Source organism: Anabrus simplex, chromosome 1, assembly GCF_040414725.1.
Source record: "Anabrus simplex isolate iqAnaSimp1 chromosome 1, ASM4041472v1, whole genome shotgun sequence".
Lineage (NCBI taxonomy): Eukaryota > Metazoa > Arthropoda > Insecta > Orthoptera > Tettigoniidae > Anabrus > Anabrus simplex.
The window spans coordinates 289262243-289286763 of record NC_090265.1 but is presented as its reverse complement, the minus strand read 5'-3'; the positions used below and the strand labels follow the sequence as shown (position 1 = coordinate 289286763).

At 36.7% G+C, this 24521-nt stretch overlaps 2 protein-coding genes across 13 annotated transcripts in view; one reads left to right on the top strand and one right to left on the bottom strand.

Annotated features, from left to right (window-relative positions):
- LOC136864159 (dynein axonemal intermediate chain 7) overlaps positions 1-24521 on the top strand; it is a 658911-nt gene that overhangs the window by 221081 nt on the left and 413309 nt on the right. The gene's annotated exons all lie outside the window — the stretch shown is intronic.
- LOC136856716 (toll-like receptor 13) overlaps positions 12624-24521 on the bottom strand; it is a 222203-nt gene continuing 210305 nt past the window's right edge. For all 12 annotated transcript variants that reach the window (XM_068231075.1, XM_067134777.2, XM_067134780.2 and 9 more), the window contains one exon: positions 12624-13458. In XM_068231075.1, coding sequence (XP_068087176.1) covers positions 13084-13458 — 375 coding nt within the window. In that variant the 3' untranslated portion in view covers positions 12624-13083. The remainder of the gene's footprint in view (positions 13459-24521) is intronic.

Sequence of the window (24521 nt, the reverse complement as noted above, 5' to 3'; positions counted from 1 at the left end):
GAAAAACAATACTAGAACCTTTTACAGGACCTTTAAAGAGCACATAAATGGATATCAACCATCTACCATGGGATTTCGAAAGGAAGATGGAAAATTGGCTGTGAATAAGAATGAAAATTGTGAGGTTTTAACTATATATTTTGAGAAATTGTTGAACTGTGAAAAACCTAAAAATAAATGGCCAAAAGAGGATCCAAAGCAATGGAATGAAAACTCAATACCCCATGATGAAAAAGAACTCTGTGAAATAATTACACACTTAAAGAACAACAAAGCTGCAGGGGAAGACTCTCTCACAGCAGAGGTGCTGAAAAGTAGTGGAGAAATCTCAATCACAATTTTAAGGCAAGAAATAGAAAAGACCTGGGAAATGGAGGTTTTCCCTGAAGACTGGAAAAATGCTATCATTCATCCTGTACACAAAAGAGGTGATAGAGCAGATCCTAACAACTCCCGCAGGCATTTCCATCACACCTGTAACATATGACACTGTCTAAAGCACTACAGAAGAGACTTGTGGAACAAGTGGATCACCAACTAGGTGAGTATTAAGCAGGATTCAGGAAGGGAAGATCATGCACTGATCAAATCAGGAGTCTGAAACGTGTACTAGAGAATAATCTCTCAAAGGATTTGGTAATGGTTTTTGTAGACTTCAAGAAGGCGTATGATTCAGTTGACAGGGAAGTGCTATTCAATATATTGAATGGAATTTGATATCGACCCCAAAACAACGGTAATTATTAAGCAGACTTTAACTGGGACACATTCGAAAGTTAAATTCATGGGAGAGATCTCCAAGCAGTTCGAAATTAAAACAGGAGTCAGACAGGGTGATGGACTGTCACCAATTCTTTTCAACTGTGTGTTGGAGAAGATTATCTGGGAATGGGAAAAAGAACAGGACAGAAAACGACTATTTTCTTGGAGGATCAAGAATGGTGTCATGATTAATTGCCTTGCCTTTGCTGATGACCTTGTGCTGCTATTTAAGAATACTGACACAGCAATAGAACAGCAGAATGTACTAAAACTACAAGCAAAAAAGCAGGACTACAGATTTCTTTCAAAAAAACTAAATATATAACAAACATCAAAATAGCCCCTCGGTACCTGAAGAAAGAACACGGTAAAATAGAAGGAGTTAATATCTTTAAGTACTTGGGTGAAATAGTGCGATTGAAAACCAATGAAAGAGAAGCAAACAGCACCAGACGGTAGAAGATGGTTGCGGCTTTCCGTAGGACATATTCTGTATACAAGAAGAAAACCATCTCCAGGCGAGCTAAACTAAGGCACTACAGTACAGTGATTAAAACAGAATATCTGTACACTAGTGAATGCCTCAAAATGACAGGGAAAGCAGGACTGAGAGAAGCTTTGAAATTCTAAAGAAAGATCCCTCGCAAAGTAATGGATCCAAAGATTGTGGACGGACAGTATCGGTTGCGAGGAAGGGAAGAACTTTACCATGACAATGAAAGGCTGAGTCCATGAGAAGATGGAGACTTAAATTCTATGGGCATTTATTTAGAATGGATGAGAAGAGACTAACAGAAAGGATTTTCACAATACTAGACAGCAGACCTAAAGTGTCAGAAAATGGTTCAGAGAGGTGAAAAAGGATCTCAAACAGCTGGGACTAAATTCAGAAGACATCTCAAACCGATCAAAGTTTAGGTCAGTGATCAACAAATTCCAGGGATTCCATGATGAACCAAAACTTAACCGTGGGTAGACAGAAGGAAGAAGACAGGCTCTCGGAGAAAGGATGCTAAAGTTTTGGGCTGTGAAGAAGGCTTCCAGACACATGTAACTGTTACCTAACGTGGTCTATAACAGCCGTAAACAAACAAAAAAAAAAGTGTTTCCGAATACCAATTATCACGACTGTAACATCTTCAGTTTTTGAGATATATATATCGTCATAAAAATAACCCCTTTTTCACACACCCCCCCATTGATTTCCTCCTCGCCCAAAACGAGTGTTTTCGAGATATAAGTATCCTCATAAAAAGATTTCAACTTCTTTTTCATTCCCCCCCACATCCGTTAACTTGATTCACCCCTCCAAAAAATGCGCGTTTCTTTATTTTTAAAGGAGATTCCAAATACCAATTTTCTATTCTGTAACGTCAGTTCTTGAGATATAAGTTTCTCCATAAAAAGAATTCAACAGTTTTCACTTCCTTTCACATCCCCCTTAAGTGAATTTTCTTGAAAAAAGATGTGTTTTTTAATTTATATGATTTTATTTAATGTAAGAACATGTAATTAATAGTATATTTTATTATTACCTGCAAATATGATGAAATGAAATGAAATGAAATGAAATGAAATGAAATGAAATGAAATGAAATGGCGTATGGCTTTTAGTGCCGGGAGTGTCCGAGGACATGTTCGGCTCGCCAGATGCAGGTCTTTCGATTTGACACCCGTAGGTGACCTGTGCGTCATGATGAAGATGAAATGATGATGAAGACAAAACATACACCCAGCCCCCGTGCCAGAGAAATTAACCAATGATGGTTAAAATTCTCGACCCTGCCAGGAATCGAACCCGGGACCCCTGTGGCCAAAGGCCAGAACGCTAACCATTTAGCCATGGAGCCGGACTGCAAATATGATGTATAAGTCTGATGTAATGTTGTGCAACACAGGGTAAGGTTCCAGAACAACGCACCTTTGTCGCTAGAGTTTTATAGAATTTTCGATCCATTTGTTCATAGGTTATTAGAGACTCAAGAAGAAACGAGAAAACATATTGTGCCATACTTTTCTAGAAGCCTGGTCAGGCAAGGTATATAAAGAGGCAGTCTTGGGAGTTGAGTTGACTTGTTAGTGAAAGTCGCTAGTGTGTGAACTCATGTTGTGATCTTGTTGTGTTGGTAATCAGTTGACATGCTAATGTAGCAGTCAAGTGTTTATCAAGATGGCGGTTCATTAATGCGTGTGTATAATGTGTATATAGTCTACAAATAAAATAGTGTACACAATTGACAGCATCTAATGTGTGCGTCTTTGTGAATACGATAATCACCATGCCGATGTGTGCTGAGCGTGAACTTATTTTTACATGTCAACCCTTCCCCCAGGGGTGTCTTAACCCTACAGTATCTTTTCGATATAGTAACTCATAAGTAAAATTCTTTCAAGAATAACTTTTACTGTGTCCATCTGTTCAGTACAATTATATTCTGTAGTGATTAAATTATACATGAATTACACATACTAATTAGGTACATCAACCTAATGTTTCATCCATACAGTTTGAGAAGTTCCAATTTACGCTTTGGTCAATTTCTAGTCAATCAATGTAAACACATTTGTATAAACTATCAACCTAATGATTCATCCATACAGTTGGAGAAGCTCCAATTTATGCTTTGGACAATTTCTAGTCATTGTATGATAATTTTAATTGCTTCCTTGTCACAAATTCTGAGTTTTAATTAATGTACACATTTTAAATCTATGTAAATATCACTTAAAGCACAACTTTTTGTAAAACAACTTTTAAGCAGAAGACCATTGTATTTAGTTTTAAGTTCTAATGTTTAATTGGTTTAAGGACTTGACCTTAAGATTATTATTAGGCTGAAGATGCCCAAAACTAGGGCGAAACATGTACCTAATTAGTACGGTATATGTAATTCATGTAGAATTTAATCACTACAGAATATAATTATATTGAACAGGTGGACACAGTAAATTTTATGCTTGAAAGAATTTTACTTATTGTTATCTTCAATATGGAACAAATATGAGATTAGTAATTTGTAAATAGTAACTCATATCGTAATCTAATAGTTTCATTTCCATATTGATATTATACACAATTACAATGAAAAGGAAGCTTCCACCTAATCAATACTTCATTTTATCATATTTGATCTACAGGACCGGTTTCGACCTTTCTTAGGCCATCCTCAGCTGGTCACACAATCTGATATTAACATATATGCAACAATAAACAATACTAAATCTAACAAGGAATATCACATGACAATAACACCGTCAAATTTGTTGTTACTCATGATTAGGGACAAACATTGAATAGGAAACTTGAATTTGATATTTAAATTCACTATCTTCTCATAGATAACATATATAAAAATACATTTATAAAAAGTTTGGAATGTTCTTAAACTTGAAAAGTTCGTTACATTTCTTGGTTCACTCTAAAACTAGGCCCAGAGCTGATAAACATGCATGATTACACAGATGAGCGTATATAATGTTCACATATCGTTAGTCATATGGGACGTTGGACTTGTGGCTAGCACTTCCTTATTTCATAAGCCATTTAGTTACACACTTGTAATAAAATCGTAATATCTAAAGTTAACGTAACTCTGATTATGAGGCAAAATTAGATCTGTTCACAAAGTCTTGATAAAACAGATATTGGTGTGAACACTAAGCAGTACATGTAAAGTTAAAACATATGTTGAAGTTCAATGACCTGCATTGTGCACATAAAATATCTTCACTATTTTACATGTAATGTTTAAAATTCTTAAATATTGATTTTGTGTCATAACATACAGGCAAAAAACATTAAAACACATGTTAATGCTGGAAAGCAATATATAAGATTGTGTTAACTCAGGTGAGATTAAGGAGGAAAATATAGTGCAGATTCTTGAAGCGTGCACTCTATGATGCCCGTACTATTTGTGTTCAAAGAAGAATCGTAACATGTTGTCCTATTTTAAGATACACCATGTGGCTTTTGATTGATGTAGAGGCTCTCTCTTCCAAGCTGTGTATGGATATGACAATTATCTGTGAAAAAGAAAAAGAAAATGGAGGCTAAGTGATTTCCTTTTAGCAGTTGGGAATGTCTATTAAATGTGTGTAGTGAGTGTGGATATATGTACTTACTGCTGTAGATGACTTAGCGATGTGTGTTGCTTGAGAGCACGTCGCGCACTGCTCCGTGTGCATGTCTTTAGGTGGTTTCTTGACGTATATCGGGTTTTGTTTGTTGATTCTTTTTTAGATAAGTGTTTTTAAGGGAGGGATAATTTTATTGAAAATGATGTTTGTTTTTTCTGTAATTTCATTTAAATTAAAGTTAGGGTTTGCATATTGGTCCATTCACACTCACTTCACATGTTTAATAGACATTCCCAATTGCTAAAATGAAATCACTTTACCTCCATTTTCTTTTTATCTTTCACATATAATTGTCATATCCATACACAGCTGGGAAGAGAGAGCCCCTAGATCAATCAAAAGCCACATGGTGTATCTTAAAATAGGACAACATGTTACGATTCTTCTTTGAACACAAATAGCACGGGCATCATAGAGTGCACGCTTCAAGAAACTGCACTATATTTTCCTCCTTAATCTCACCTGAGTTAACACAATCTCATATATTGCTTTCCAGCATTAACATGTGTTTTAATGTTTTTTGCCTGTATGTTATGACACAAAATCAATATTTAAGAATTTTAAACATTACATGTAAAATAGTGAAGATATTTTATGTGCACAATGCAGGTCATTGAATTTCAACATATGTTTTTTTTTTGCTAGGGGCTTTACGTCGCACCGACACAGATAGGTCTTATGGCGACGATGGGACAGGAAAGGCCTAGGAGTTGGAAGGAAGCGGCCGTGGCCTTAATTAAGGTACAGCCCCAGCATTTGCCTGGTGTGAAAATGGGAAACCACGGAAAACCATTTTCAGGGCTGCCGATAGTGGGATTCGAACCTACTATCTCCCGGATGCAAGCTCACAGCCGCGCGCCTCTACACGCACGGCCAACTCGCCCGGTCAACATATGTTTTAACTTTACATGTACTGCTTAGTGTTCACACCAATATCTGTTTTATCAAGACTTTGTGAACGGATCTAATTTTGCCTCATAATTAGAGTTAAGTTAACTTTAGACATTACAATTTTATTACAAGTGTGTAACTAAATGGCTCATGAAATAAGGAAGTGCTAGCCACAAGTCCAACGTCCCATATGACTAACGATATGTGAACATTATATACGCTCATCTGTGTAATCACTCATGTTTATCAGCTCTGGGCCTAGTTTTAGAGTGAACCAAGAAATGTAATGAACTTTTCAAGTTTAAGAACATTCCAAACTTTTTATAAATGTATTTTTATATATGTTATCTATGAGAAGATAGTGAATTTAAATATCAAATTCAAGTTTCCTATTCGATGTTTGTCCCTAATCATGAGTAACAACAAATTTGACGGTGTTATTGTCATGTGATATTCCTCGTTAGATTTAGTATTGTTTATAATTGCATATATGTTAATATCAGATTGTGTGACCAGCTGAGGATGGCCTAAGAAAGGTCGAAACTGGTCCTGTAGATCAAATATGATAAAATAAAGTATAGATTAGGTGTAAGCTTCTTTTTCATTGTAATAGTAACTCATATCTGTACCGAGTTTGGTTGAGAGCTGTGAGGGGATATGGCCTTCAACTTAAAGGCATCCGGACTGTCAGGATTCATCTAAGCGACCCTGAAAACTATGGATTCGACAGTAACATTAATTGTTTTTGATTATTTTCATTATTATGGGATAAGAAAGGGCTATGAGTGGAGGAAGCTAGGAGTGTCTTGCTCCACATAATGTTATACAAGGGAAATAAGAAAATTAAAAAGAAAATGTAGAATAGTAAACAGGAAAATCAAAGAGGGTAGGGAGAGTAGAGAAACTAGAAAACAGCTAATGAGGGAACTGAATAGAGTGAAAAAGGAAGCAAAATAGAATTATATGAATGGCATACTTCAAGAGGGTAATGACCACAAAGGAAAATGGAAAAAGCTGTATTCATATATCAGGAATCAAAAAGGAAAAGGAATCCAAATTCCTACAATAGTGGGATAAAGGGGTGTACACTATTTAACAGATACTGAGAAAGCAAACCTATTTAGTAGGGAATTTAGAGATTCAGTAGATGATTGTCAAAGTTGGAAACTGAAACAGAAGATAGAGAGGGAGAGAGACAGAGGGAAACAAGAAGCTTCTCATTCACAAACGAAGATATTTTCAGAGAAATCCAACTGCTCCAACAAGGAAAAGCAGCAGGAAGTGATCAAATTACTGGGGAGGTATTAAAGACAATGGGGTGGTACATAGTGCCTTGTTTAAAATTTATCTTTGACTATGTCATAAATAATAGTGTAATACCAAAGGAATGGAAGGAATCTATAATAATACCAATTTATAAAAGAAAGGGTGATAAAAGGAAACCAGAGAACTACAGACCAATCAGCCTGACAAGTATAGTTTGTAAAATACTGGAGAGTTTAATATCGAAGTACATCAGAGGGATATGTGATGATAAAAATTGGTTCATGAGGAGCCAGTATGGATTTAGAAAGAAATTTTTTTGTGAGGCACAACTGGTGGGATTTCAGCAGGACATATCAGATCAGTTGGATTCAGGAGGTCAGTTAGATTGCATAGCCATAGATCTTTCCAAAGCCTTTGATAGAGTGGAACATGGAATATTATTAAAGAAATTGGAGGGAATAGGATTGGACGTAAGAGTTACACGTTGTATAAAAACATTTCTAAATTCAAGGGTTCAGAAAGTCAAAGTAGGAAATAATGTATCTCAGGAAGAGAAAGTTTGGAAGGGAATTGCACAGGGTAGTATAATCGGTCCGTTACTTTTCTTAATATACGCAAATGATTTAGGGAACAATATAACATCAAAAATAAGATTGTATGCAGATGACATAATTGTTTATAGGGAAATAAACAACATTGAGGATTGTTCAGAATTACAAAGGGACCTTGAAAGTATCCAACAATGGGTTGAAGAAAATAATATGAAGGTTAATGGAGGCAAATCAACTGTTACAACATTTACAAACAGGAGCTTTAAAACTGAATTTGAATATACTTTGGATGAGGTAGTTATCCCAAAAGATGGCAATTGCAAATACTTAGGTGTGAGATTTGAAAGTAATTTGCACTGGAAGGGTCATATTGATGACATTGTTGGGAAAGCATACAGATCGTTACATGTCATAATGAGGCTACTTAAAGGATGCAACAAAGAATTAAAAGAAAAAAGTTACTTGAGTATGGTTCGTCCATTATTGGAATATGCAAACAGTGTTTGGGATCCTCACCAAGAATACCTAATAAAAGAAATAGATAGTGTGCAGAGGAAAGCAGCAAGATTTGTAACAGGGGTTTTCAGGAGAAAGAGTAGTGTATCAGAAATGTTAAAGGAACTTGGGTGGGAAACTTTAAGTAAGAGAAGGGAGAAAACTAGACTTATAGGATTATATAGAGCCTATACAGGAGAAGAAGCATGGGGAGATATCTGTAAGAGGCTTCAGTTGGAAAATAATTATATCGGCAGGACTGACCACAAATATAAAATTAGAAGGAATTTTAGCAGAAGCGATTGGGGTAAATTTTCATTCATTGGGAAGGGTGTGAAGGAGTGGAACAGTTTACCAGGGGTAGTGTTTGATCCTTTTCCAAAATCTGTACAGATATTCAAGAAGAGAATAAACAGCAACAAAGAAAATAAATGAAGTGTTAGAGGGCATTCGACCAGTGCAGGTTATCGTAAATAAAAAAAATGTGTGTGAATAAATTAATTCCATCCCCTGGTCTAAGGAGTTTGGACAGCCAAAGTAGGGGACTGCCTGTAGGGGTGAAGTACAGTGGGGACTTCGAGGGCCCTGGGACCGCTACGGTAGCTGTGAAGGCCCTTCAGGAACTCTGAAAAGTGGTGGCAAAAGGGGCTCTGGTTAAGACGCAGCAGGTCGTTATGCTACTTAGGATCCAGAACGGGTAAAAAAAAAAGTAAATAAATAAATGCAATGTAAATATTAATCTTATACCAGTTGTATAGTATCATTTGAAGTAATTCCACATACTGTATATCAGTTGACTATATTTGTAAGTTATAGGGCCGATGACCTTCGATGTTAGGCCCCTTAAAACAACAAGCATATTTGTAAGTAGTACAGGAGATATTATAAGTAGAATTTTGTAAACAATATACATTTATTAAGGATGAGCTGTGTGTTTAATAAAAAACATTGTTAGCGTAAATTGTATAATATTGTATTATAGGAAAATTTTCTTCTCTTGTTAATTTAATATTAAGTGCTTGACAATAATGTATTTTATTGTACCATTTGCCACCGAGGTAGACACCTCATTTGCAAATAAAGAGATTTTGATTTTGATGTTTTCCAGATAGTATAGTAAGTCATGAGTGCACCAATTTTAGTTGAGAGCTATGCTGGAATATAACACATACATCCATAATCTCGGTCATTTTGGACATTCTTCTTTTTTTTCACCCCTTCTCAACTTCCAACTGGGCCTAAACTATGACTTAAACAGCATCCAAAGTGTCACAGTGTTAGGGGAGTCCTGCCCCCACAGTCATTTTTTCAGATAATAAGCCATATGTGTACAATGTTTGTTTGAAAGCTATGCTGGAACATACATTCATCCATGATGTCGCTTATTTTGGATATTTTCTTTTTCACCCCTTCTCATATCCGTGCCGATGCGGATGAACTTGACTTAAAGGACATCTGGAGGGTCACTATTCATCTCAGCGACCCAGAAAACTATGAATTCTACTTTAATATTGGTTGTTTTCTACTATTTTTTTACTTCATCCCTTTTCTACTCCCGCTCAGAGGGGTGCACACACATAAATCCATAAACTGGGCCATTTTGGACTTTTTTCAGCCCTTCTCACCCCCATGCCAATGGGGACTGAACTTGGATGTAAACGACATGCAGAGTGTCACTGTTCATCTCAGCAACCCCAAAACTTGTGGTTTCGACACAATTTTTGATTATTTTTATATATACCACCCTCTCCCAACTGCAACCCCTAGGGGTGGCTTACCCCCACAGTGCTTTTTCGAGACAGTCATATGTGTAGCAGAATCTCTCCTCTACCTAGCCTACATTTGCACATGGTTGACTTTGACCACCAGGCCTGTATTCCACTGCAGAATCCTTGAGCTGACGTTGCCATGGTTACTGCTGGTTATTTTTTCTTCCAATTCTTAGAGCGGGGTAGTGTGATGCCAATATCTCCAAAACAGTTGGTTTTAGGCCTCACCAAGTTTTGTTCTACACGCCGTGAGGCTTAAAATGAGCTTTGTCTCATCCTTTTACAACAAATTGAATATTTCAACTATATTAGCCTATGTTAACACACCAAAGGGCCTTAATTTAGGGAATGAAGAGGGATGTTAACATTTCTTGTAGATGGGGTAACCTGCAGGGTCCTGAAAGGTAAATATACAAAATTTGGTTCAGATTGGTGGAACAGTATGGATTTGTATAAGAAACAGATGGGCATACAGACGGTCATTCTGCTTTATATCCTGTATATAGATAGACAGATAGATAGATAGATAGATAAATAGATAGATAGATAGATAGATAGATAGATAGATAACTACCTTTCCTTAGGAAAAGAACACCATGAGTTAAACTCCTTTTCTCGAAGCTGCTTTCATATGCAATCAGGAGAGTTAACAGTAGTTAGCCCAAGCTTTTCCGTGCCTTTCTGAATATGACTTCCGAAGTTACGTTTGTTACACATGTACGGCCTAGGTTATTGATTTTGATGAGAGATTTACACACATTAATGAACTGTAGAAATGCTTCCCAGCTTTCTTTGTAGAGTCCAGAACCTTTTATAGACATACCCTGAATTGATTTTGTTAATAATAATAACCGCAATGAAACCAGGAAATGGTTCTAGAAATGCAAGATAGAGTTCAGCAAGAAAATGAAGGACTACTGGGCCAACATAAAAGCTCAAGGTATCAAGAAGAAAGTAGCAGCCAAACCTACCATCAAGAACACCAGAAGCGGCAAAAAAAAAAAAAAAAAAAAAAAAAAACCCAGCTAAAGCACAAGCTTTGTGGTACTCAGGTGGCCCAAATGAACTTTAAAAAAAATTAGTTCAAGAATCTTAATAATGTTATTGGTTTTTCATCCCACTAACTACTTTCTTGGGTTTTAGAGACGCTGACTTGCTGGAATTTTGTCCCGCAGGAGTTCTTTTATGTGCCAATAAATCTACCGACACAAGGCTGACATATTTGAGCACCTTTAAATACCATCGGACTGAGCCAGGATCAAATTAAGAATCTTAAAGCTACTCCTGTTTTATTCATTTTTTCTCTACATTTATGCACACCTAGAAAGGTTTCTTAAAAATGGAAAAAAGAGTGGGTCGGCAACTGAGTCCAGTAACAATGCCAAGAGGCATACACCAAATTCTGTGTGGTACTCAAGCTAGCAGACTGCTTCATAATTTCTTTTCCGTGAGTTTGTGTTATTCAATGTTGTTGCACCATAACCTTTTTTGAGCAGGGTCAAAATTGAATATTTATTTTTTTCTATTCGGACATTAAGCTATGGCCATTTCCTATAGACTCACCCTGTATAAAGACTTTTAAAATGCTTTTACTTAAGAAATGTAATTTTTTAACTTGCATCTTTTGATATCAATGAAACAAAAATAGAATATAATTAAAATTTATGTACTTTTTATAATATTTTATGTGAAAGCCTGTCTTGAAATTTCATTCAACATAATTTATAACTGCCTATGAAGAAGCTCCTTATGGGAAACAACAGTTTAAAAGTCTTACTGTATAAATGATGTCATAAATGGATGACATATCCTGAATTGATTTGGTTAAACATTCTATGTGTCTTGTTTACTGAAGTTACATTGGAGTAAAGATCAGTCCCCCTTCCCCACCAGTAGTCCTGTAGAATTTATTCTGGATCAACTAAGATGGCTGCATGCATGGTACAGACTGCATGCTATAAACTTGTATTGGAGAAATGGTGGATTCAAACCTCACCATAAGCAGACCTGAAGATGATTTTTTGGTGGGCTGGGTAGCTCAGGTAGCGCATTGGCCTTTCGAGCTCAAGTTGATGGGTTCGATCCTGGCTCAGTCCGATGGTATTTGAAGGTGCTCAAATACACCACCCTCATATCGGTAGATTTACTGGCAGATCAAAGAACTCCTGTGGAACAAAATCGAGGCACTTTGGTGTCTCCTAGTGAGACTAACCAAAAACATTATTATTAGATAATTCTCCATGGTTCTCTATTTTCACACCAGGCAAATACTGGAGCTGTACCTTAATTAAGGTCATGGCTGCTTCCTTCCCTTTCCTATACCATAGTGACTGAAAACCTGAGATAAAATATTTTTAAATCACCAGCAAGAAAAGGACCTCATGTGACTCAGGCTATCAATCTGCCATTGTATAGAAAGTATTTGCTTTAGATATCCTTCTGAAGCCCTCTCTCAAGATTGCTTTTCTTTTAGTTTTTGGTATTCTTCTCTCTGACATTTTCTTTAGAGTTGAAAACAACATTATTTTTTCATACTTGGATCCTCTCATTGCTACCAGTTTATGGGTAAGTTATACTTACATTGAGCACATTACACTTTTAACTATCACTATTTTATTTGGGGCATGACTCACACTACAAAATGTTTATACTGCAAACAAATCAGGATGATTGCAAATATGATTATTAATTTATATAGTTAATTGGCAGCCTTACAGTGAACCAAACATAAAAACATAATAATCTCTGGTTGATTGACTAACTTTGTCCTGGTGATGGTTTGACAACCCTTCCTGTAAGTTCCAATCTGTACACTTATACAACAGGAGCCAAGCATTAAATCGAGGAATATTGATAATTATTTTAATTAATATCCTGCAAAAGTAAATTATACTTCTTTATTGTAAATTACAATGATATAATTGTCATATAAATATATAATCTTAATTGAATAATTAGTTACGGTACATCTTTATTGAAATGTGGATATCAGTCAATTCCTTGAGGAATAACTCCAGATTTACAGTAATATTGCACACTGAATGAAAAATGTGTATGTCACTAGAAAATTTTTCACTTACAGAAGAAACTTGAAAACTGAAAGTCTTTATAGTATCTGAATAAACCATCTATTTGTGTTGAAAATTTTTTTCTTCATAACTGTATTAAAAAACTACTATCCAGTGCAGATCACAATATTTTGGAAGTGCTTAGGCTAGGGAGATTGCAATATCTTGAGGACATCCTACTGCCTTGTGTAGTCTTCTCCAAAATAGTTGTTCTTCAACCTTATAATTATCTTTATCATTTGAAGGCCACTGGAGATAAGTCTTGCTAAGCATGAGGTAACGCATCATCTTTGAGCAATGTTCTCTAGGAACTGGTTCAAGTAATACCAACAGCAATTGATCTCGCTTCATTTCTAATAAAAAGTGCTGGGCCATATTAAGTTCAAACTGGCACCAGTGACTTTTTAGAAATGCCTTAGAGAGTACCAGTAGAATACAGCGACTTTGTTCCATGCATGCCATGATGTTTTCCAGGATGCTAAGGCCAGCTTTGAAGTCTCTTTCATGTAGACAGACCTATTTTTACACATAAACATACTCTATATAAATATATATATTAAGAAGATGATTAAATACATTCAATATATTTTGAATACAGTACATGGAGATAAAAAGCATACAACACTTCAAAGAGAAAACAAGAACTTGGACATTACTTTCATGCACTTGTAACTTACCTTCCTCTCAAAGAACACATGAGCAACAGAACATGTAATGATGATACACGCAAGCTTAGTCTGGCATTGTTTCTATTTCCTTCACTGTACTCTCCTCTTTCTTCTTTTTAAATTCCTCATCAATCACCCTTTGTTAAAAAATATTTTTTCCAACCACCACTATACAACTCTAGGGTGTCCTTCAAGTTTATTTCTTTGCCCATCACAGCCTCATAATATATTTTGATTTTCTCATTTTATGACAGGTCAAGACTTATTCTCTTTAAAGACAAACAATTCTAAGATTTAAAAACAATCAAATTAGAAATGAAGATTGAGTGTAAAATAGGAATGGTAATGATTTGAGCTTGTAACTAAAGATGTTTATGAATTGTACTTTCAGAGTATTTAGAGCACTGTTCAGAAAAAGGAAAGAACCTCTTATGTTACTTACATTTTAACATATATGTAGGGAAACATGCTTCCAAGGCCAGCATTATACTATTGTCTCCCTTACTCTGCTTTTCTTATTGTCGTTGAGTTTGTCCATTAGTCTCCTAGTAAATGTAACCTCCTTCATTCATCTCACAACACCCTGCCAGTTGATTAATAAGTACAGTTTTTCCAGTGTGTTCATTCTTATTTTAGTCTGTATCTCTTTTTACATCTACTCTCTTGCCACATCACTAACAAGACTTCCTGTTATATTAAATTTCTTTCCAATAAGTTCATTCCATCTGTCAAAACTACCTCAGGATTTACAAGAGTCCCCCTGATTTACCAAATTGTTATTCATTACTATTTTAACTTTCTCCTTATTTATAACATTTTCAGATTCTTAGTAGACTCCAGATAGATAGCCTTGCTATCTGACATAACATTACAGGTTATTTTGAAATTTTATTTTTTGGATTCTGCTATTGTTAGTTATTCCTCTAAATAACGTTCCCTTCTCACAGCATTTCTTGCTTGAATTCCTATGAATGGGGACAAAGATCTATGGTATGGGTTTTGTGGCCGCATATTCATTTGGCTGGAATATCAGTAGTTGAAGCCAATGTAGAAAGCTGGGAAGAGTCTGTATTGATACCTGGCTCCATCAATATAATTACTAATGATTTTTTTCACAGTTAAAAGTCTTGAAATATTTACTCCCATCTTCTCACTCTCCTGCCCTTAGAGAAAGTTTTTCACAATTGGACATCTTCTGGTGATCAGGTCCAAGGAAGGACCTGGTCTTAACATTAGTTAACCACTCTTTTTGGTAATTCTCTTGTCTTGCCTATCTCCCTTCTCCCTTTACCAAAACAACACCATCTACATGTAAGTAGTGATCATCCTGAACAGAACTAGAGTATGTATAGGGTACTTTAAGGCAGAAACAGGTTCCAAGAAGGACATTCCAGGAATCGCTAATGAACAAGGGGAGTGTGTATATGAGGATCTTCAAAAGGCAGAAGTATTCAGTCAGCAGTATGTAAAGATTGTTGGTTACAAGGATAATGTCCAAATAGAAGAGGTGACTTATACTAAAGAAGTATGAAAATTTACCTATGCCAAAAATGACATTTACAGTAAGATACAAAAGTTGAAAACTAGAAAAGCAGCTGAAATTGATAAGGTTTCAGGGGATATACTAAAGACAATGGGTTTGGATATAGTACCATATCTGAAGTACTTATTTGATTATTGTTTGCTATAGCAGACCCTGTGTATAAAGGAAAGGGTGATAGACATAAAGCTGGAAATTACAGGCCAGTCAGTTTGTCATGCACTTCATGTTAGCTTTGGAAAAGCATTCTTTCCAATTATAATAGACATGTTTGTGAAATTAATAACTGGTTTTATAGAAGGAAGTTTGGGTTTAGGAAAGGTTATTCCACTGAAGCTCAATTTGTAGGATTCCAGCAATATATAGCAGATATCCTGGATTCAGGAGGTCAAATGGACTGTATTGCGATTGACCTGTCTAAGGCATTTGATAGGGTAGATCATGGGAGACTACTGGCAAAAATGATTGCAATTGGACTTGACAAAAGTGACTGAATGGGTGGCTATGTTCCTTGAAAGTAGAACTAAGAGAATTAGAGTAGGGGAAGCTTCATCTGTTCCTGTAATCATTAAGAGGGGAATTCCTCAAGGGAGTATTATTGGACCTTTATGTTTTCTTATGTATCAATGATATGTGTAAAGAAGTGGAATCAGAGGTAAGGCTTTTTTCAGATGATGTTATTCCGTACAGAATAATAAATAAGTTATAAGATTGTGAGCAACTGCAAAATGACCTCGATAATGTTGTGAGATGGACAGCATGCAATGGTATGATAATAAATGGGGTTAAAAGTCAGGTTGTGAGTTTCACAAATAGGAAAAGTCCTCTCAGTTTTAATTACTGCGTTGATGGGGTAAAAGTTCGTTTTGGGGATCATTGTAAGTACCTGGGTGTTAATATAAGGAATCACATAAATTCGATTGTAAATAAAGGGTACAGATCTCCGCACATGGTTATGAGGGTATTTAGGGGTTGTAGTAAGGATGTAAAGGAGAGGGCATATAAGTCTCTGGTAAGACTCCAACTAGAGTGTAGTTCCAGTGTATGGGACCCTCACCAGGATTACTTGATTCAAGAACTGGACAAAATCCAAAGAAAAGCAGCTCGATTTGTTCTGGGTGATTTCCAACAAAAGTGTAGCGTTACAAAAATGTTGCTAAGTTTGGGCTGAGAAGACGTGGTAGAATGGAGACGAGCTGTTGGACTAAGTTGTATGTTCCGAGCTGTCAGTGGAGAGATGGCGTGGAATGACATCAGTTGACGAATAAATTTGAGTGGTGTCTTTAAAAGTAGGAAAGATCATAATATGAAGATAAAGTTGAAATTCAAGAGGACAAATTGGGCCAAATATTTGTTTGTAGGAATGGGAGTTAGGGTTTGGAATAACTTACCAAGGGAGATGAACAATAAATTTCCAATTTCTTTGCAATCATTTAAGAAAAGGCTAGGAAAACAACAGATAGGAAATCTGCCACCTGGGCAACTGCCCTAAATGCAGATCAGTAGTGATTAATTGAAGTAGGCTGCAGCTGAAAATTTTGGAACCATGTGTTTCTTTTCGTTGTACTCTATCCACATGTGCGTACATGATAATTTGCTGCTTTTCATCTGTTTCCTATACATGTATATAAGTTTATGTTTCATTACTTTCATTATGATTTAAGAGTTACCTAACGATTCATCATAATTTGATTACCAAATAATGAATCTTAAAATTTTAAACATTATGCATTTGCAATAATTATGAGAAAAGTGTTATCCTTTGCTAATTTCCTTTCATTCATTCACTCAGATAATTCCCTTGGTAAAAGGAATCAAAATAACAGTTTTTTTACATTATAGTATTCATTAAATGAAGATACAGGTTCATTTTTATGAATTAAGAAAGCAGAGACCACTGGGACATAAATAGGCCTATAATAAATAAGTCCAAAGCAAAAGTAATTGAGTGCAGTCGAACGAAGGCAGGTGATGCAGGAAATATTAGATTAGGAAATGAAGTCTTAAAGGAGGTAGGTGAATATTGTTACTTGGGTAGTAAAATAACTAACGATGGCAGAAGTAAGGAGGACATAAGATGCAGACTAGCACAAGCAAGGAAGAGCTTTCTTAAGACAAGAAATTTGCTCACTTCAAACATTGATATAGGACTTAGAAAGATGTTTTTGAAGACTTTCGTGTGGAGTGTGGCATTGGATGGAAATGAAACATGGACGATAACTAGCTCAGAAAGAAAGAGAATAGAAGCTTTTGAAATGTGGTCTTACAGAAGAATGCTGAAGGTGAGATGGATAGATCGAATCACGAATGAAGAGATACTGAATCGAATTGGTGAGAGGAGATTGATTTGGCTAAATTTGACAAGAAGAAGAGATAGAATGATAGAACACATCTTAAGACACCAAGGACTTATGCAGTTGGTTTTTGAAGGAAGTGTAGGTGGTAAGAACAGTAGGGGTAGACCAAGGTTTGAATATGACAAGCAGATTAGAGCAGATGTAGGATGCAGTAGTTACGTAGAGATGAAAAGGTTAGCACAGGATAGGGTGGCATGGAGGGCTGCATCAAACCAGTCTATGGACTGATGACTCAAACAACACATGTTTCATTCTTTACATTATTACATCAGAATCAGGACAGTGCCATGGCTTAACCACACTATGGGCCATCATTTTTAAGCTACACTTTTACTGCATTTGCAATAATTATGTGAGAAGTGTTATCCTTTGCTAATTTCCTTTCATTCATTCATTCACTCAGATAATTTCCTTGGTAAAAGGAATCAAAATAACAGTTTTTTTTTTAATTCATTATAGTATTCATTAAATGAAGATACAGGTTCATTTTTATGAATTAAGAAAGCAGAGACCACTGGGTAGGTAAAGGCTTCCACTATCCATAACCTCAGCACTTGGTGGGGTAGAATTGTTGGCTCTATGCCCAGCCACTTTTGCCTCCAGAAATTAACCTGGTACTAATTTTTTGGTGTAGACTGAGTGAAACTCAAGGTCATGTGCACCTCCGAAAGTGGAAAATTTGTTTCTTAAATTTTTTGCTTCCTGACGGGGAATTGAACCCATGTCCTTCCGGGGGAACCAAGCACACCTGTACCACCTTCAGGCAGGCTGCCCCTAAATAGAAACTAGCATTTTTAAAATTACACAAATCAATCCTCCATCTACATCTTGTAACACAACTCAATCCAATGATTTTTGGTAGAAAAATGTCTATAACAGAATCATGGAACCCTTTTTGCAGCTTTTCAGGAGTTTCTTCTCAACTGAAATTAATGATGAATTTTTATAATATTTCATGCAATGGTGTATCTTAAATAAAGCTTTATCTGTTTCGTTGCCAAGAAAGATTGTTCAATAGAGCCACTAATATCAGGAATAGTCAAAATTAAAGAACAGAGTTTGGTTACTTCAGGCAATATCACATGTAATCCTGAACATGTTAAATATTTATGAAGTTGTAGTGTGCAGGACTTCTTAAATTCTGTTGATTCGTAGATGGTTGACAACTTGGTTTTGGGTACCAGGATGTTGAAGTAACTATGAATGGCCATGCACTAAAAGTGTCTATGTATGTTTTAAGTAACCTTGCTGTTAGCAGCCCTGAAGATGGTTTTCCCTGATTTTCCATTTTCACACCAAGGAAATGCTGGGTTGTATCTTAATTATGGCCACAGTCACTTCCTTCCTGATCCTAGCCCTTTCCTATCCCATAGTCACTATAAAACGTATCTGTGTTGCTGCGACGTTAAGCAAATTTAATCCGCGTGGGGTCGCGTGCCGAGTCAGGAGTCGCGTACTGTTGTTTTGGCCGGAAATCAATAAAATACCAAGCGCTAACTTAATACGCTATTTATTGTTAGGGTAATCTATATATATAAAATAAGAGTTTTGTCTGTACATTGCTCAGAATTTGAAAATAATGGTATTTCTGTATCGGTCATGTCCATAGTAACAAGAAAATGCACTTTTTACTTTTCCGTAATTTCTGTCTGTCTGTCTGTCTGTCTGTCTGTCTGTCTGTCTGTCTGTCTGTCTGTCTGTCTGTATGTCTGTATGTACACGCATTACAAGAAAACGGTTGAAGAGAATTTAATGAAAATCGGTATGTGAAGTCAGGGGATGAGCCTCTACAATCTAGGCTATAAATCATTTTACTCACACTGACTGAAATGGTAGTTTAGGGGAAGGCCTAAAATTGAATTCTCAACTATTTAGTGGTCTAATGAAAATCGGTATGTGAAGTCGGGGGATGAGCCTCTACAATCTAGGCTATAAATAATTTTACTCACGCTGAGTGAAATGGTAGTTTAGGGGAAGGCCTAAAATTGAATTCTCAACTATTTATGTTATTAGGTGTCGTATTTTAAAGAAAATGGGTATGCAAAGTTGGGGAATAAGTTGCTACAATCTAGGCCAGAGATGGCGAACCTATGCCACGCGTGTCACTAGGTGACACGCGAGCATGATTTCGGTGACACGCCACATGAACATAATAATGTTTTAATATACGTCTTGTTCTACAGACAATACATATCTTATAGTGCTTCACGTGTAAGAAATAAATATCGAAAATCTAAATACTTGTTCCATTCGGACGTGCAATATGGCAACACTGCTACACTGATAGATCTGAAAGTCAAGTGAGATAAGTGTCGTTTTCTGGTAGTTTTGTATACGGACCTTGCAAACATGTTTTCAGTGCCGAAAAGAACAGAAACTTAACAAAGGTAGTGACCGGATTTTTCAAGAACCGTGGACAAGGTAAATCGGAATTATAGAAAGATGTATTGCCATGCGTTCAAAAACAATTGTATTCCCCCCATTTAATGTAAAGCGCCATTTCGAGACTAATCATTCAAATGTTTGTTTCATGCCAAATGAAGAAAGAGAGTTCGTTTCACAAAATATCGAACTCTACACAAAACAAACTAGTTCTTTTGTATCATACATCCACCCTAGGAATAATATAAGTGCGGCTGTTATATCTATCTCACTGGATAGTACAGCATACATGGGAAACCACTTTCTTGAAATAACGTCCCACACATTATTTGAGAACTTCCCTAACAAACAACAAATAATTAACAGAATTAAGGGAATGCCAGCCAGCTGAAATGCTGTCAAGGATAGAATAATAAGAATGAGTGAAGAAGTTTCTGAGCAATTGCATGTTAATTTGGATAACTCCCAGATGTATGCAGTATGTTTTGATGAAAGCATGGATGTGACCTTACAAGCGAGGATAGCTGTTTTTTCGATTTTCTTGTGGAGATGTGATGAGGGACAAATAAGTAAAATTGTTGAGCATACTAACTATAAACATGGAAAGATAATGAAGCTAAAGGAGGAAGTGAAATCCATTGGCAATATTAGTATTTTTCATTTTTATATCTAACATTTATTTTCACACAGTTTGTTTTACGTCGCACCAACACAGATAGGTCTTATGGTGATGATAGGAGAGGAAAGGCTTACGAGTAGGAAGGAAACCGCCGTGGCCTTAATTGAGGTACAGCCCCATTTGCCTGGTGTGAAAATGGAAAACCACGGAAACCATCTTCAGGGCTGCTGACAGGGGGTCTCGAACCCACTATTTTCCGGATGCAAGCTCACAGCTGCGCGCCCTAACCGCGCGGGCCAACTCGCCCGGTAATAATATTTATTGACGAAGTGTGTTACAATGGAAGCTTATTATTTATATTTTTACAAATAATATTAGGTATTCTAAAAACTTACATATTTAAAGATATATTTTTTGCGGTATTTGCAAAATACGACCACGGAACATGCAATCAAATGTATTTACAAAATATATATCTAAAAGTAAATAAATCAGTAAATAAATAAATAAATATTATGAAACATAATTGGAATTTGGAAAGGAAGTCGCGGTTGGGGGTGGGGGTTTGTAGGTTGTAGCAATTTCTTAAAGGAAAATAACAAGTGGCACAGTTGATAGTTGAGAATAATAAAGCAGACTTAAAATGGCACACTAGTTGGAAAAGGTTCGCCATCCCTGATCTAGGCTATAATAATTGTATTCACGCTGAGAAAAATGGTAGTTTAGGGGAATGCCTAAAATATAATTCTCAAATATTGTTGTTATTAGTAGTCCTATCTTAATGAAAATCGGTATGCAATGTCAGGAAATAAGTCGCTATAGTCTAGGCTGTAAATTATTTTATTCACGCTGAGGGAAATGGTAGTTGAGGGGAAGGCCTAAAATGTAATTCTCAAATATTTCTTATTAGAGGTGTAATCGATGAATGCTACATAACTAGGGTTATATAGTATTAAATTTCCTATTATTCATGTCTTATACATTGTTACCGTACTGGCTATGATCACAAAGATATTCATGATTTTGGATTTTTGTTACTAAGTCCATATCAGCGCCGAGTAACCAGAAATGGGTAAACAGTATTTAGTGAAAATCGGTACGTAAAGTCGGAGAATAAGAAACTACAGTTTATGGTATAAAATATTTTACAAATCACAGAGTTGAAAGAAAACTAAATGTGAAGGCCTACAATATAGAAAGCTCATAACATTGATCAACAATAACATTACATTGACCATTGTTTGTCGTGATGTGCTTTGTGTCATCTGTTGCCCTTCATCTCCGGTAGATAGGATTACTGCTGCATACAGAGTATTTTTTATTTGATTTACGTCGCAGCGACATAGATAGGTTTTATGGCGACGATGGGATAGGAAAGGGCTAGGAGTGCCTTAGGCCTTAATTAAGGTACAGGTCCAGCATTTGACTGGTGTGAAAGTGGGAAACCACGGAATACCATCATCAGCGCTGCCGACAATGGGGTTCGAATCCACTATCTCTCGGATGCAAGCTCACAGCTGCGCACCGCTAACCACACAGTCAATTCGCCCAGTCATACAGAGTGTAACAGCCTGCCTGAATATTGATGGGAGGTAGCTGGGGAGTTAGATAACTTTCTTCTTTAACATGACATTCCCCTGGTTTATAAATTTTCTGATACTACTGGTACGTAACGCACTGGATCATGAAAGCATTCGGGCTATTTAATCCCTACTCTGAGGCACTGAGTGGAATGAACAGTGTGCACATTTAGCGGAGTAATGGCAGATGAGTGTTCATGGCAATCTGCGGCCTGGTCATCCCAGCTCTGGAACTTTGGACTATTAGATTGGCACCGCAATCTAACCGCAGCACTGTTCGTTAAAAGTGATGAAACGTGCGGCTTTCCATTTGATGGAGTATTTTATATGATAGCATTGCTTTTAATCGCTATATTCATACGTTTTTGTAATGACCTATGTTGATTTCAGGTTAAGAAAACCACTAAGTCAGTCTTTCTGAGAATCCCGTAGCGAAGCACGGGTACATCAGCTAGTATAAGATAATACTATTTAAGCACAGACAAACACTTTTTAACACAATAATTATAATAATGAGATTGCCTTTTGCTGATGAAATTGAAAATAAAATTTCAAGTTCTGTTTATGGAAAATACTTTTAAAATCATGTTTAATTTCATTTAACACACATCTAGACAATGCTCCTTCACCCTCTACTCAACAATGAATGATAAGAATGCACTTTCTGCATTATAAATAAGTCTAGGCCATGAGTCGTGTATGGTTGAATAGAATGGAGACAGGCAATGTGAGGAGTCGCATGCGAACGAAACGACCGATAGCCAGCTTGTCACTCACTGAAGGAGTGGAGACGGATAACAGTGGTGTGACAGAAGTGTGGACAAGTCCATTGAAAGGTACTGAGGGGTAGGAAGTATAATAAACAGTGTTCGCGGAAGGATTGATCAAAATAAACAGAAATGGTTGAAACGACTGGACGCGACCCCTCACGGGTTAAAAAAAGTTTTGAATAAGTCAAAATTATAAAGTCTCCCTGTGGGTGGGGGCAATAGAATAACACCCACGGTATCCCCTGCCTGTCGTAAGAGGGGACTAAAAGGGTCCCATGGGCTCTCAAATTGGGAGCGTGGGTTGGCGAACACAGGGCCCTCAGCTGAGTCCTAGCATTGCTTCCACTTACTTTTGTTAGGCTCCTCACTTTCATCTATCCTATCCAACCTCCTTTGGTCAACTCTTATTCTTTTCTGACCACGATGGTATTAGAGCACTCAAGGCCTAGGGAATCTTTCATTTTCACGCCATTCATGGCCCTCGTCTTTCTTTGACCAATACCTTCATTTTTTGAAGTGTCGGATCCCTTCCAGTTTTCCCCTGATTAGTGTTATATGGAGGATGGTTGCCTAGTTGTACTTCCTCTTAAAATAATAATCACCACCATCACCACCACCACCACCATCTCAAAATTCTAAAGAGAAAGAAATTCCAGCTTAATTACTGAAAAAACATGTAATTATGTGTCTAACCATTGTATGGAGTACCCCCTTCACAATACAGTCTACAGTAAGATTTCTTATTGCCATTTTACACATCAACAATTTGCTGCCTTTTAGCTAAAACTTCATTTTCTTTGATGAAACTGATGAGTGTTCATCTGTGCACTGCCTCCAAAACAAATCAAATTTAGCATGGTTTTCATGTCCCTCTGGCTCTTTTGAGTCCGAGTAGGGAATGCTTTTTCCTCAATATTATGTTCCAGAAAATGGAATACCACATGGATATGTTCTGAGTACTGCACTGTTTGCAGTCACCATCATTGGCATAGTTGTTGCTGCTGGGCCTGCAGTCATTCCATCGCTGTATGTAGACAATTTAGCTCTACATTTCAGCTCCAGTAAGATGGCGGTAGCTTAGAGACAGCTACAGCAAGCTATTAACGGAGACAAATGGGCCCTGCAATATGTTTTTATTTTATTTTCAGCAGTGAAAACCTCAGTTGTACACTTCTGTAATTATCAGCTTGTGCATCCTGAACCAGAGCTCCACTTGTGAAAAGTGTCTTACTACTGGTAGACACCTGCAGGTTGCTTGGTCTCCATTTTGATAAGCGCCTAATGTGGCAGCCCCACATCCATCACTTGAAAGTTGCCTTCATGAAGAGAATTTTTACATGACAATGGTCTCTTCCCTTATTGACTATGGTAGTCCAGCTTATGGTTCAGCACCGAGATCCATGATGAACCTTTTAGATACTATTTACCATAGTGGAGGTGAGCTGGCAACTGGAGCTTTCCATACTAGCCCGATACTTAGCCTACTCGCTGAATCAGGAGTTCCACCTTAACAAATAAGGTGGCACCAGATACACCTTATACTACCAAAATTCATCAAATTCTGCAACATCTAAGCAATCAATGGGTCTTTAGCACCGAGTACCACCAGAGGTACCAAAACTAGCTGAATGCCACATGGCCAGTTGGGATTCGAATTGATAGT